This window comes from Ostrinia nubilalis, chromosome 6 (genome assembly GCF_963855985.1).
Source record: "Ostrinia nubilalis chromosome 6, ilOstNubi1.1, whole genome shotgun sequence".
Classification (NCBI taxonomy): domain Eukaryota; kingdom Metazoa; phylum Arthropoda; class Insecta; order Lepidoptera; family Crambidae; genus Ostrinia; species Ostrinia nubilalis.
This window is the reverse complement of record NC_087093.1, coordinates 12,537,336-12,552,308: the sequence shown is the minus strand read 5'-3', so window position 1 is coordinate 12,552,308 and position 14,973 is coordinate 12,537,336. Positions and strand designations below refer to the sequence as shown.

At 43.2% G+C, this 14,973-nt stretch overlaps 1 protein-coding gene across 1 annotated transcript; it reads right to left on the bottom strand.

Moving 5' to 3' along the window:
• Window positions 1-1,733: 1,733 nt before the first annotated feature.
• On the bottom strand, window positions 1,734-9,332 carry LOC135072638 (uncharacterized). Its single transcript, XM_063966643.1, has one exon. It carries the CDS (start codon window positions 8,409-8,411, stop codon window positions 2,571-2,573), a length of 5,841 nt encoding a protein of 1,946 aa, XP_063822713.1. The 5' UTR covers window positions 8,412-9,332; the 3' UTR covers window positions 1,734-2,570.
• Between the last annotated feature and the right edge of the window lie 5,641 nt (window positions 9,333-14,973).

Genomic DNA, 14,973 nt, shown 5'->3' with positions numbered 1-14,973 from the left:
TGATTTAGAATTTCTCACAGTTTAGAGGCAATTAGATTTAAGAAGTGTTTGATATGAATTTCAACTTTAATATCTCTACGCGTTCATGTGAAAAAGGGTAGGTAGTAAGTTTATAATTATTAAAAAAATATTTTATGTCATGTAAGCAAAAATAATATTTTAAATTTTATATAACTTCAAATTTATCATTTTCGCAATTTTTCCTTTATCTGTACTATATAACGTTGCTTCGTGCCGAATTTCAAGATTCTGAGTTCACAGGAAGTACCTTGTAGGTTTTGATTCCCTAGCGTGTGACGGAAATTCGTCTAAGGTGTCGGTATAAACTGCTGTATCTTTTGATCGCGTTAACTTAGAAGTTTGATTTTTTTACTTCTTAAAGGGACAATAGATCTAGGTATTTGGTATAAATTTCAATTTGATACCTTTATTCGTTCGTGAGAAATAAGGTAGTAAGTTTCATTTTATTAAAATATTTTTATTATATTATATAACTAAAAAAATGTAATTTTCGCAATTTTTTCTATATTTGCATTATATGACAATGCTTTATGCCAAATTTCAAGATTCTGAGTTTACGGGAAGTATCCTGTAGGTTTTGATTCCTTTGCGAGTGTCGAAAATTTGTTGAAAATATCGACATAATCGGCTGTATCTTTTGATTGGCTTGGCTTAGAAGTTTGATATTTTCACAGCTTAAAGGGACAATAGACCTGAGTATTTCATGTGAATTTCAGCTTGATACGTTCACGCGTTCTTGAGATAAAGGGTCTTGACAGACGGACGGACAGACGGACAACAAAGTGATCCTATAAGGGTTCCGTTTTTTCCTTTTGAGGTACGGAACCCTAAAAAGGTGGCAGTAGCGGTGCGGCGCCCCTATTGTCTTGGCGCCTGTGTGCGCCGCACACATCGCACACAGGGGCGGCGCGGCCCTGTCTGGATCCTTCTAAAGACATTTTTGGGGTAAAAACCCACAGATGAGACAGTAAAAACCTTTCCTTTAATGAAATGAAGTTTAGAACTATAGTCCGATTTTTAATTCGACGGAATTCTGACAGCTGTCATTTTTTGACAATTCAGGTGTAATAAGCCTTTTTTGCTTTGAATTAATAATAAATAATATGAAATGAAATTTCATCAAGTACAACTTACAAGAATGAACTATTGTTTGTTTTATGAATTCAATGTTACACTAATTATTATGTAGGTACATTTTAGAGATTAAATAGAAAAAAACTTGTTTTTAACACAGTAAAACAACATATTATCATAAATGAAAATATGTATTGATCATCAATCATCATTATCGTCATCATAATCAACTTGGATTATAAAATTGGCATCTTGTTAAATTGATTATTTTATAAAGCTAAGATTTTATTAACAAATTTATTTTCATAAAAATTTTTATAAAAAAAAAAAAAATCCGACTCCAAAAAACCTACACTAAAAAGTAGAAAAATAATTACTAATAATTAGTAATTATTTTTCTACTTTTTAGTGTAGGTTTTTTGGAGTCGGATTTTTTTTTTTAATAAAATTTTACTTATTTCTTGCTTTTTAGTTAACTAATTATTACCTTGATGTTACCACTGAAGGTAGGCAGTACATTGAGACCATATTCTTAATGTATATTATAAAAAAGTTCATCCCCAATTTTCCACCCTTGGGGGTGAAATATTTTCTTCAAATTCGCATGAAACCACCCTTTTGATAATACCTATTTGTGGTGGATTGCAGTGGACTGTATGCGTTTGTGTGTGTTCGAGAGCGCTGACCGGACGATGATGACTGCCGTTGAGAGCTTGCCCTTACTATGTCAGGCGTAGTAGGTGCTACTTGCAGGAATAAAACCACTATTTCACTTGCTGAGACTTCTCGCGTTTATTATTCGCTTCCTTTTCTCAGTTCTTGCTTCTTCAGATCACTTGTTGCTTGGAGCACTTGTTCTCTGAACTGAACAAAACATGCCAGCTGGAGCGGTTCATTCCGTATTTATGGGGAGCGGCTATCTCCATCCCGCTTTCACACGCTATTGCTATCCCTGTCTTCGGGAAATCTACAGTTTTTGCTAATTTTCTCCAACTGGCAGGTAGTTTTACAATGGTTTCTTATTTTCTACAGATGCGTAATTAAATTATCTACATTATACAAAAAGTTTCATCACAAAATTCCCAAAATTGGCGAAGTTATTGACAAAAAACCTAAAACGGCTCTCTTTACGGTATTGCCTCGCGCAACGGACCATCCGTGCAAGACAAGGACAAAACATATTGCTATCTCACGCTCTAGAATGTTCGAAGCGAGAGGTCCGATATTTCTGTCTCGTTTCTTCTCTATTTTTTCCTGAACATTCCAGTTTTTCCAGAAAAGTGTGAAAGAGAAGCTATTTTGTGGAAGTGAGAGATCAGATAATGCAAGAAAGAGGCCTACCGAGTGAGTAAGCGAGAGGGCCTGATGGTTTTCGCTACGGTATTGCCTTTTTGGCGAAAATTTCATGTTCATTTTCTTAATTACGAAACAGATTAATTAGCTAGTTTGCACTATTTGACATGATGCTGCCAACATTAATCTTGACTATTATTGACGTCGCTAACATTCTCCCCCGCAGTGCGAAGCACTCCTTCCTCCGGATGCGACGTCTTGGCAGGAACCAGGACTACCACTCGTCGCGTCGGTCGCCGCAGCACTCCTCCGGGTGTTCGCACGTCGAGGATTCTTACTCTGCCGTCCGGTCCAGGATACACTCGCAGCACTTCCCCTCGTGGCCAAGTGTTTCTTGGTAGCGTCGCGTCGACTATTAATACGACGTCGCCGACTTGAGGGTTTTCGGTCTCCCGGCCGGCTATTTTCCTCGGCATCAAAGTTGGCAGGTATTCCTTCAGCCACCTTTGCCAGAAGTGGTCCGTCAAGCGCTGCGCTGTCCTCCAGTTCGCCTTCCCGATGAGATCGTGGTCTTCGAATACGCCCGGCGCCATTGCTCCGCAGGATCTTCCGATGAGGAAGTGGTTCGGCGTTAGGCTTTCTTCGTCTTCGGGATCCATACTGATGTGGGTAAGGGGACGTGAGTTTACGATATGCTCCACTTCGAGGAGGAGCGTGTGCAGGACCTCTTCTGGCGGGGATCTTTCTTTAAGAACGGTCATTAATGATGTCTTTACCGAGCGGACCATTCTTTCCCAGGCGCCTCCCATATTCGGACATCCAGGTGGGATGAATCGCCATGTGATTCCTTCCCTTGAGGCGGCCTCTTGCAATTCTCTATTGGCCCCCACGAAGTTAGTCCCGTTGTCGCTGAAGATTATCTTCGGCGTCCCTCTTCGTGCAGCCATTCTTCGCAGGGCCATGATCATGGAGCTGGTGCTTAATGAATTAGCCAGCTCCAGGTGTATCGCTCGGGTCGTTAAGCAGGTGAACAGGGCTCCCCATCTCTTCTCAGTTCTCCTCCCGATCGTGACTTGCATCGGGCCGAAGTAATCTACTGCTGTGCAGGTGAAGGGTGGTTGATGATGCTGCAATCGTTCGGCCGGCAAGTCTCCGGTGGGTGGTATTTGAGGCTCTCCCTTGTGGACTCTGCACCATTGACACCCATGTGTGATCCATCTTGTGGTGCTGCGCAAGCCGAGTACCCAGAACTTCTGCCTTATTTCGTTGATTATCGTTGCGGAGTTGCCATGGTAGAACCGTTTGTGATAGAACCCTATGATGAGCCGGCAGATTTGACTTTTCCCGTCCAGTATGATCGGGTTGGTTCGTCCTTCTCCCGAACCAATCTTCCTGGTGCGCGTCCTCAGTTTTAGGATTCCGCGGCCATCCAGGTATATGTCAATCTTCTTTAGTCGGCTCGAGTTCTCCAATGGCCTCCCTTTTTCGAGGCAGCAAAGTTCTTTGGAGAAGCTCTCCTGCTGGCTCCTCTTGATAAGCTCCTCTTCTGCCCTATGTATGAACTTATCTTCCAGCGTTAAGAAGACCTTTTCTTCTTTCTTCTCCCGGGGAACGTGACTCGGTGTTTTCTTCCATCTTCGGTTCCTGACGATGTGGACACTTCTTTTTTCCGCTACTCTTCTTCTTAGCAGGTCGATGAACTGGAATATGCGCGCTGTACTGCGTAGCAGTCGAGTCCAGTCGGAGAATCTCTTCGGGTCCGGAGTGACTTGTGGTATGACCTTCAATGTGGCAACAACTTGGGGATTCTTCTCTTCTCCGGTGAGTTCTTCTTTGACTTCAAAGCGTCTCGCCAGCCAATCTTCTTTGTTTCCATATAAGAAGGCGGGACCTTTGAACCATCTTGCGTTTTCATCAAACTCGTTCGGAGTGCCTCTTGTGGCATCATCTGCGGGGTTTTCCTTTGTCGGCACCCATCTCCAATCTTGAATTCGCGTCAGCTCTTCAATTTCCGCGAGGCGATGGGCCACGAACGTCTTGAATTTCCTCGGGTCTGCTTTCAACCATTGAAGGACGGTGCTGGAGTCTGTCCAGAAGGTCCTTTCTTCAATCTCCAAATCGAGCTCCTTCTCCACCGATGAGGCAAGTCTGCTGCCCAATAATGCTGCTTGCAATTCCAACCGTGGGATAGACACTGGTTTGCTAGGAGCTACCCTTGCTTTCCCAGCAATCAATGCGACGCGTATCGTGCCGTCTGGGTCTTCCGTTCGCCAATAGACGGCTGCGGCGTACGCTTCTTCACTCGCGTCGCAGAACGTGTGGAGTTGCCCTCTTCTGGTTCTCGGCGACAGGCACCTTGGGATCTTCAGTTCCTTTAGTACGGCGACGTCTTCCAGGTATCCGGTCCATGCGGCGACTTGCGGTTCGAGAATCTTCTCGTCCCAGTCGATCTTGGTACGCCAGATCTCCTGTATGAGTTTCTGGCCCTGTATTAGGATCGGCGTCGCGAAGCCCATGGGGTCGAACGTAGACATGACGGCGCTGGTGACTTCCCTCTTCGTTGGTACTCTTTGCCCAGCGAGTACTTCGGGCGGAGTGTTCCTGAAGCCCACGTTGAAGGCGAGTGCATCTTCTGTGATTAGCCATCTCAGCCCCAGGGTCTTCTCTTCCTTGCCCAGTTCGAGGACTTCCTCCTGTCGCTGATCTTCAATTCCTTCCAGAACGGTTGGTTGATTGCTCCCCCATCCTCTCAGGTGGAAGCTCGCCTTGTTGTGGATCGTCTGTACCTCTTTCGCGATCCGCTTGGCTTCTTCTACCGTTGTGAAACTTTGCAAGTAGTCATCCATATAATGGTTCCTCTGTATTGCTGCCACGGCTGCCGGGTGTTCCTCCTTGAAGTCTTCTGCGTTCTTGTTCATGACATAAATTGCCGTAGACGGTGATGACGTTGCTCCGAAGATCACTGAGGCCATGCGGTACTCTTCCGGTTTGCTGTTCCTCTTGCTGCCGCGCCATAAGAACCGCAGACTGTCCCGGTCTTCTTCCCTCATTTGGATGCGTAGGAACATCTCCTTGATGTCGGCGACGACGGCGACTGGACCTTCCCGGAACCTGAGAAGCACTCCGAAGAGCGACTGCAATAAGTCAGGCCCAGGTAGCAGCGCATCGTTGAGGCTCTTCCCGTTGAACTTGGCGGCGGCGTCGAGAACTATCCTCGGTTTCTTCTTTATCGGGTGCATCACCGCGAAGTGAGGTAAGTAGAATGTTCTCCCTGGCGTCGTGGTTTCTGGAGCTTTCTCTGCATATCCATTCTTCAGCAGATTTTCTATTTGTTCTTCATACGAAGTCTTCAGTGCTGGGTCCTTGTCTAATTTCTTCTCCATGTTGATGAGACGCTGGTGTGCCTGATGGTAGTTGTTCGGTAGAGTTTCCCTTTCATTTTTCCACAGCAGCCCAGACTCGAACCGTCCATTTGGTAGCCTCTTCGTGGTCTTCTCTAGGACGTCGAGTGCCCTTTTGTCGGCGTCATTACTTGGCCGACGTGCTTGCACCCCGAGCGACTCTATCTCGAAGTGCCGGCGGACCAGGGCTTCTGTTTCGTCTTCCATCAACCTGCTGTGGTGCACGAACTTGACAGGGACACTTCCTCCGGCGTCGCATCCGTGTAAGACCCATCCCAAGCTGGTCAAGGAGGCAACTGGTTCGGAGGCCTTCCCTTTGCGTAGTCTCCGTGTGACTATGAGCCCCCAGTTATCTTGCCCGATCAGTAGTTGTGGTTCTTCCTTGTCGTAGACCAGCTTGTCCTTGATCTTCTGTAAGTGTTTACACTTTTGAAGCATTCTTTCTTCGACCCCTTGTTTCGCCAGCTTCAAGTTGTCGATAGTTCTTGCTTCCATTTTGAGCTTATTTCTGCAATGGACCCCCTTGATCTTCATGTTGATTTTCTGGGAGTTGCTCTTCTGCATACCGTTCCCCCCGACCATCTCGATGGTGATGGCTTCCGGCTTTCCTTGCGCCCCAATCTTCTTTGCCACTGATGAGTCCAGCAGCGTGACGGTGGACCCTTCGTCCAGGAGCGCGAGCACTTTTGCTGTCCCTTTGGGCCCGTAGAGGTTCACCGGCGTCATCTTCAAGTAGGCCTTTCCGCAGCTCGTGGTGTGTACCGACGATACAACTCCTTCGGCGGGCTTCTCTTGAGTCTTCGCCGCTGCGGGCTTCTCTGAGTGAAGACTGATGTGATGCCATCTCATGCACTTCTTGCATGGTTGTGCCCGACACGTGTTCCTTGAGTGCTTGAAGCGCAGGCATTTGAAGCACATTCTTGCCTTCTTCACCATTTCCCACTTATCTTCAACACTGGCTTCCTTATATTTCTTACATTCGTACAACCAGTGGTCCTCACGGCACTCTGGGCACTTCTTCGCGTCAGTCTTCGGTTCTTCACGGCGTCCTTCTGTTTGTTGGACATGGTGAACCGGCCTCTTGAACATATTTCTCTTCTGGTCCCAGGACACTTCCGGGGGAGCGTAATCACTGTTAATATCTGCTTCAACTTCCATGAAGTCATACATGAGTTCGAGCGCTGGTTTTCCCTCTGCCCGGCGCTCGCGTTGGTACATCAGCCACCGAGACTTCATGGTCGGCGGCATCTTCTCGATTAGACACTCCACGGCCCCTGGTGCGCACAAATATTCTGTCTTGCCGAGTGCCCTGATGGTGGCCACGGCATTGCGGACTCGGCTGGCAAACATGCAGATCTCCCCTGATGACTCGTTGACCCTTGGCAGCCTTTCCATCTTCTTTAACTCCGCCAGGGCTATGGCTCCAGGTCTGCCGAACCGGACCTCCAGGCTCTTCATCAGCTCTTCTGGATCCTCGGCGGTGAACAGGAGGCTCTTGACTGCCTCCCTCGCGTGTCCCTGGAGACACCTTCGTAGTCGCGCCAAATTTTGTGCCGGCGTGAAGGAGCGCGCGGTGTCTTCATATGACCTTCTGAACGCGAGCCATTCTTCACATGCGCCATTGAAACTTGGGAGGTCGACCAGTTGTCTCGTGAGGCCACCCTCTGCCCTCTGTGACAGCTTGGTGATGGCCATGGCTAACTCTTGAATGTCTGTTCTCCCTTCCGTAGGTAGCGGCTGTGGCGGCGGCGGTGGCAACACTTGCGGCGGCGGTGGCGGCGGCAGCGGTAGAACTTGTGGCGGCGGCGGCAGCGGCGCGGCGGGCGGCGGCGGCGGTATCGGTTGTAGTTCCGGCGGGACCCTCTCGGCGATGGTGTTCGAGTGGTCCAACCAATTTTCGACCTGCATTTGCCTGTACTGCACTTCTTCTGGATCCTCTTCCATGTCGGAATCCAATTGGGCCAACTCCAATTCCGCTTTGGCAACTTCCAGTTCCTGGCGGGCCACTCTTAATTTGGCCTCTATTTCTGCCCTTCTTCTTGACGAGCGGACGGAGCGCGTGTCCTGATTCACTCGTGACAGTCGCGGCGTTTGTTCATGCACTTGCGGCGTGGGTGGCGCGTACTGTCCTTCAACAGTCGGCACGGTGGTCACCGTAGTCGCGGGAGTCGCGGCGGCGGCGTTGGCGGCGGCGACGGTGGCGGCGGCAACATTGGCCGCGGTGGGCGTGGAGGCGGCGGCGGCGGCTGCGGCGGCGGCGGCGGCGGCGGCGGCGGCACGTCTCTTCTCTGCTTCCGCGATACGGGCCCTTAGTGCTTCGTGTGGCTTCGTGACGTCGGCGGTTATCTCCTCTGTGTAGGAGCGCGGTGCTGGTTCCCCTCTTCCCAAATGCACGCCGGGCTCTCCCATAACCCGGGTGCTAACAGCCGGCGCGGCGTGGTCCCTGGCGATGCGCGGTGAGGACGCGCCCCCGGCGGGATACGGGGTCAGCGTTGATGAAGTATCCGTGGTTTCCGTCGGAGTACTTCCTCCATGAACCGGCGGCGACGTAATTCTCCCTGCGGCGGCGGCGCTAGCCGCGGCGGCGGCACCTCGTAGCTTCTCCGACCTGGTGACAGGCATCTTCGCTATTCCCGTAATCCGGCTACTCGAAGGACCAGGAAAATGTGGTGGATTGCAGTGGACTGTATGCGTTTGTGTGTGTTCGAGAGCGCTGACCGGACGATGATGACTGCCGTTGAGAGCTTGCCCTTACTATGTCAGGCGTAGTAGGTGCTACTTGCAGGAATAAAACCACTATTTCACTTGCTGAGACTTCTCGCGTTTATTATTCGCTTCCTTTTCTCAGTTCTTGCTTCTTCAGATCACTTGTTGCTTGGAGCACTTGTTCTCTGAACTGAACAAAACATGCCAGCTGGAGCGGTTCATTCCGTATTTATGGGGAGCGGCTATCTCCATCCCGCTTTCACACGCTATTGCTATCCCTGTCTTCGGGAAATCTACAGTTTTTGCTAATTTTCTCCAACTGGCAGGTAGTTTTACAATGGTTTCTTATTTTCTACAGATGCGTAATTAAATTATCTACATTATACAAAAAGTTTCATCACAAAATTCCCAAAATTGGCGAAGTTATTGACAAAAAACCTAAAACGGCTCTCTTTACGGTATTGCCTCGCGCAACGGACCATCCGTGCAAGACAAGGACAAAACATATTGCTATCTCACGCTCTAGAATGTTCGAAGCGAGAGGTCCGATATTTCTGTCTCGTTTCTTCTCTATTTTTTCCTGAACATTCCAGTTTTTCCAGAAAAGTGTGAAAGAGAAGCTATTTTGTGGAAGTGAGAGATCAGATAATGCAAGAAAGAGGCCTACCGAGTGAGTAAGCGAGAGAGCCTGATGGTTTTCGCTACGGTATTGCCTTTTTGGCGAAAATTTCATGTTCATTTTCTTAATTACGAAACAGATTAATTAGCTAGTTTGCACTATTTGACATGATGCTGCCAACATTAATCTTGACTATTATTGACGTCGCTAACACTATTCAACAAAAAAATAATCGTTCAAATTGGTTCATAATCGGCGGAGATATTGCGTATAAAAAAGTTCATCCCCAATTTTCCACCCTTGGGGGTGAAATATTTTCTTCAAATTCGCATGAAACCACCCTTTTGATAATACCTATTCAACAAAAAAGTAATCGTTCTAATTGGTTTATAATCGGCGGAGATATTGCTTATAAAAAAGTTCATCCCCAATTTTCCACCCTTGGGGGTTGTTTTTTTTATTATTAAATTTAAATGGGACCACCCTTGAGGTATTACCTATACGCTGAAAAAAGATTTGTTCAAATCGGTTCATAATTGGCGGAGTTATCGCGTAACAAACATAGAAAAAAAAAAACAAAAAACATACGGGTCGAATTGAGAACCTCCTCCTTTTTTTGAAGTCGGTTGAAAAGGTTTGTAACCCATGGATTATTGGCCAGGGAGTCCAGTAATAGAAAAATAATTTCCCAATTTTTTTTGTAACTTCGAAAATATGATAATAAAAATTCAAATAACCATTTTGAAATGATCAGTACATTTTTAAGACTTAGTTTTTCAAGTGAAACCTTATAAAATATTCAAGAAAGGATTATTTTTTAATTTGTGAAAATGCTCTCCCTTCTTAGTGGGAATGTTTCAATGTTGCCAACACTTCTGAAATGTCAAAATTCCGTCGAATTATTAAATCAGAGTTTAGGCTTTTAAATGGTGCCAATATTGGTGGGAAGTGGGGATGCATACGTTTGAAAGTGCTTGTTGCGGGAGGTGCGATTTATTTGATGTTGAGTGTAGTAATTTAGGTTAGGTACCTACTCATTACTTTTTGCCTAATGTACGGTTGTATTGAAGATTGAAGACAAACAACGCTATTTCTCTAACGAAAATTGAAAATAGCAAATACATAAATAACAGCGAGAACATAAAAATTCCATTCGTGTGAATGTTACAATTTGAGTGCTTTCTATAACAATAACATTTTGTTTTAGGGTTCTGCTGTCATCTCTAAACTCGAAAATGTTTTTTTGTTTTTGTCATTATACATTTTTAGTTCTTTAGGGCTGAGTTGGACCAAAATCGTAATCAATAACGACCTTAAAGAAGCCCAAGTTAACAGTAAGACAACCCAGGACCGAGCCGCCTGGAGACGCATGATGCGGAGAGCCGACCCCAAATAAAATAGGAATGGGCCAGGCAAAGTAGTAGTAAGGCTGAGTTAACCATCTTACTTTGACCGTAACTTTGACGATAGCCGGTGTTTTATGTATGGAGTTTGACAGATTTTTGACGTTTGTTAAAGTTAAATTAAGATGGTGCAGTGCAACTAGAGAATACAATCCCGAGCATGTTTTTCAATCCCGGGATTACGGGATTTTTGATGGGTAATCCCGGGATCCCGGGACTATCCCGGGATCAGCCTTATGTGGGAATTGGGTTCTAATAAAAAAAACTTAAGTATAATTTCTCAAAAGATGTTTTAAATATTGTTAGTTGTACTAATACTAAAATAAAATAAAAAAATATACAAATCAAAAGCACTATTTAGAATATCGGAAATAGAATCTTAGAAATATCGAAGCATCCAATATAGCCTGCTTCGTAATTTATTTCCAACAAAAGCAGCAGCTGAAAACGCTCGCTCGGGTTCTACACTCGTTGGAGGTATAGAATAGATACTTATATGCTAATTCTAAGTGATATCCATCCACGAACTCCGCCATTTTCAAACAGGCTCATTTCACGTCTGATACTATTTGTCAAGCCCGATTCACTTTGTAGTTGTACTTCAGGATCTGGGCATTTCATACTCTTATCAATTTCCAGCTGCAACTTTTCCTTTAGTGTCAATTGGGGTTGGGAGGTTTGTGGCGTTAGCTCAAGTTGTGATCCTATCTAAGGTCTACGAAAAAGATATTATTAGGGCCGAACCTGTATAGTTTGTATCCGTATCGTACCTTAGATTTGTTTTTTTATCGTTATACAGGGTGGAAACGATAAGTGATCTCACTCGATTATTTCTAAACTATACAAGATATCCAAAAACTGGTTAATGATCCTGAAAGTCCTCCACGAGCTTCCAACGGTACCAATTATAGGTTACAAAATAAACTGGATCTATCCGAAAATTCAATGTTTCCAGCTTCCATACATTTAGTTAAACCACATAATATTAAAAACTATACAAGATATCCAAAAACTGGTTACTGATCCTGAAAGTCCTTCACGAGCTCTATCCAACGGTACCAATAACAAGTTACATAATAAACTGGATCTATTCGAAAATTCAAGTTTCCAGCTTCCATACTTTTAGTACTGTCACAGTCATGGCACTCAAGGCTTCATAATATTATAGCAAGTAAAGCCTAAAATCAACGTTTTCCTTGAATAATTTTAAATAATAATGCAATTTACGAGATCATTTTAAGTGTTTATTATTTAATATATTATTTATTATCTTGTATAGTTAAGAAATAATCGAGTGAGATCACTTATCGTTTCCACCCTGTATAATTTTATGCTAAGGTAGAATCTAGGCAAGGTCATAGTCAAGGCGCAACGGATCGTAGAATGCAAAATAGACCTGTTTATATCAATCCCGAAAATACCGGGATTAGCCAAGTACAGTCCCGGGATTTTCGGGATCAGAAAAGGGTCGGGATCCCGGGATCCCGGGAATCGGGATCCCGGGATTGTATTCTCTAAGTGCAACCCAGCCTTAGTAAATTATAACAACCCATATCCAAGATTTATAATGCATGTAATTTCAATTTGAGTGCTTTCTATAACTATAACATTTTGTTTTAGGATTCTGCTGTTATCACGAAAGGCGAAAATGATTTTTTATAGTTAATAAATTTTAGTTCTGCTGGGATGTAAATTATAATAACCTTATCCAAGATAAAATGTATGTAATTTATGATAACATTATGTATCAAAAAATGCATTTTAATGATAGCGTATAGCAGGATTAAAAATAATACTCGTAGGAGTTAATAGATTGAATTATTAAGTATTAGACATAGAGGTCGCCACTGAGCCTGTTTTCTCCGTCCAATATTACACGCGACAGTGCGCTAACTGTTATTTTCGTGTTAATAACAGTGTTTCGCCTTTACTACATTTTTATGAAAACATAACGCTTATGTAGTGTATACCTTCAAGAACAGAATAGGCCATGAGCCCTTGACTTAAATGCCGATACTGCCGCAACTTTGCAATGGGAATTTTATATTGAGTAAAATAAGACACTTAAATAATTTTATTAATTTTAATAATTGCTTTTATTTTTTGAGAATTCAAATTTGTTTTATGAATAATTCTTAACCTTTACACATTTCTATAGTACCGGTAGCCGGTACCGAAGTACGTGTAAATCTGTCAGAGTCGTAAACATTTTATACCAAAATACCTCATGAATATGTGAGTGGCGATGGACAGACTGAAAAACAAGACGGCTTTTCTACATAACAAGTGTAGGACGACGTTATTTTAAGAAGTTTACTCACAGACTATTCCCGTAAGCCACGCGTTACCTTGAACCATCACGAAGTACGACCTATTTCAGTTTATTGACTAAAAGAACGTTCTGGAGTACAAAGAGGTTCTATTTCTGCGGACTGATCATAAAGGCAGTGGGAAGAAAAGTCAGACGTTTCGGACGTGGGCTTAAATGCGTCATCGTTTCATTTTTGCGAAAGTCACAGTATATAATTTATATTTTTTTATATAAAAAATTTAGCTGCAGTCAAAAAAGGGGATAATCTAAAGACAAGTAATTCAGACATAAACTTTTTACCTTTCCTTTTTATTTTATGACAAAATAATTATTTAATATTCTACATAAAAAACAAAGGTGGAGTGGAGATCCTTCTCAACTATAATGAACAAGTAAAAGTTTCCTAAATTAGTACCTATTTGATTTCCTGCAGTCATAATGTTATGAATGATTAGTCTTATCTAAAACGTGGGCACAACAATCGTGATTGGCGTGCCGTTCGTAACAAATCGTAATGTAAACACGAAAACTGCAGCGGCAAACAATGCAGTGAGTGGGTGACGTCACGCGTATTCGGTGCAAAGTGCATGTATGCAGCTCAACCTCCTCGCTTCTATGCGGGCCTGGTGTTCGTTCCTTTTGTGAACGACACGAAAGGGGCCCTATCCCCTTCGAGCACCCTTCTCTGGGTCAATGCTCATCTGCAGGTCAGTAACCGGTGCGACCTTCATCTGTTTTGGTCTGTGCGTGTATGATGCGTTTGGATTATTATACTAGATGCGTTTGTGAAAGCTGAAAAAAGTGTAAATCATTTTTTAATTAACAATATTAGTAGGAAATACTAGTAACGACAACGAGTGCACGAGTCTCTATTGCATTGTCGGCTTTTTACTTAATAGATCATTCATATTTTGCCTTAAAACAATAATACATTCTTATTAAATTTCTCACAATTTATGGATTTGAATAAAAGTGATAATACGTTGAAAAAATAAGATATCTATGGTTTAATTTAACAATTGTGTGCGTCATTCAGTTAATTTCCTAAAGTTTTGTTACAACGACTCCCCTACCAGGAACTTGTAGTACAAGGACTGCAGGAAAAAGGAGCGGTGGAATGCAATCGTATGCATTTTGTGTGACGCGACGTATCTCCATGACGAGACGATGACGACATGTAAGTGATTGATAACATATTGCTATTGTATTCAATATTATACTTATCGAAACCACTAAGCTATACAAGTCACACAGTGATGATATTACTGTCAGAATATCTACTTCCATGAGGAATAGAATTTTCTTAATATGGTAAGGAATTCCAATACTACTGTAACCTTCCCTTGCCTTCTTAATTAGGAAAACGGAAATAACTACAAGCTAAAAGCCTCAACTAAGCGTTTAAACTAGAAAGGTTTAGGTACTGTTAGGGCTTGTTCCCTCGGAGACATCCAGTTTTTTGCAAGAATGTTTTTTTTGCAGTTCGATATTCAATAAAATGAACATAAATTATTATTAAAAATTCAAATGCTTCCGATTTTTACAGGTCTTAAATTCGCGGAAAGCAGTATGTAGGATCAATGTGCTAGCAAGCAGTTGCTTATTAATCATCATGCGCATGGTGATGATAATTTTGATAGCAAGGAAGACCTATACAAGTTTGTTTAAGCATTGAGTAATATCGTAAGAATTAAAACGGTGGCCACAGGTGGCCACGCACGATAGAACATTCATTTCTTACTCAATATTCTTAAGATTTTTAAAGGCTACCGAGTGTTTTTGTGACCGAAAAATTTGAAGCGCACTGAAATTTCACAACCTCGTTCCAGTTTATTAGGGAATCTGGCACTTTTCTAAAAATAAGTCCAACCGACTCATGTTCAGCGTATGTCGCCGTTTCAGCATCCAAGCTTCCAATTCTGGATGACGAAATGCTATGTAAATTATTGCTTTTTTTTATTTATAGGAAGTGAACAAACAATATTATAATAATTTTATATTTAAATTTATTCTTTTTTTTTTTTTTATGTGATAGGAGGCAAATTCATAGCGGATAAGTAAAAAATATTGATCACTTGTCTTAATGTTTTTAATACAATAATTAATTATTCATTTAATTCAGTTAGAGAACTTCCATCTGGTTAA

Coding starts and splice junctions, on each gene's coding strand:
- LOC135072638 (XM_063966643.1), bottom strand. CDS start 8,411: ATGCCTGTCACCAGGTCGGAGAAGCTACGAGGTGCCGCCGCCGCGGCT.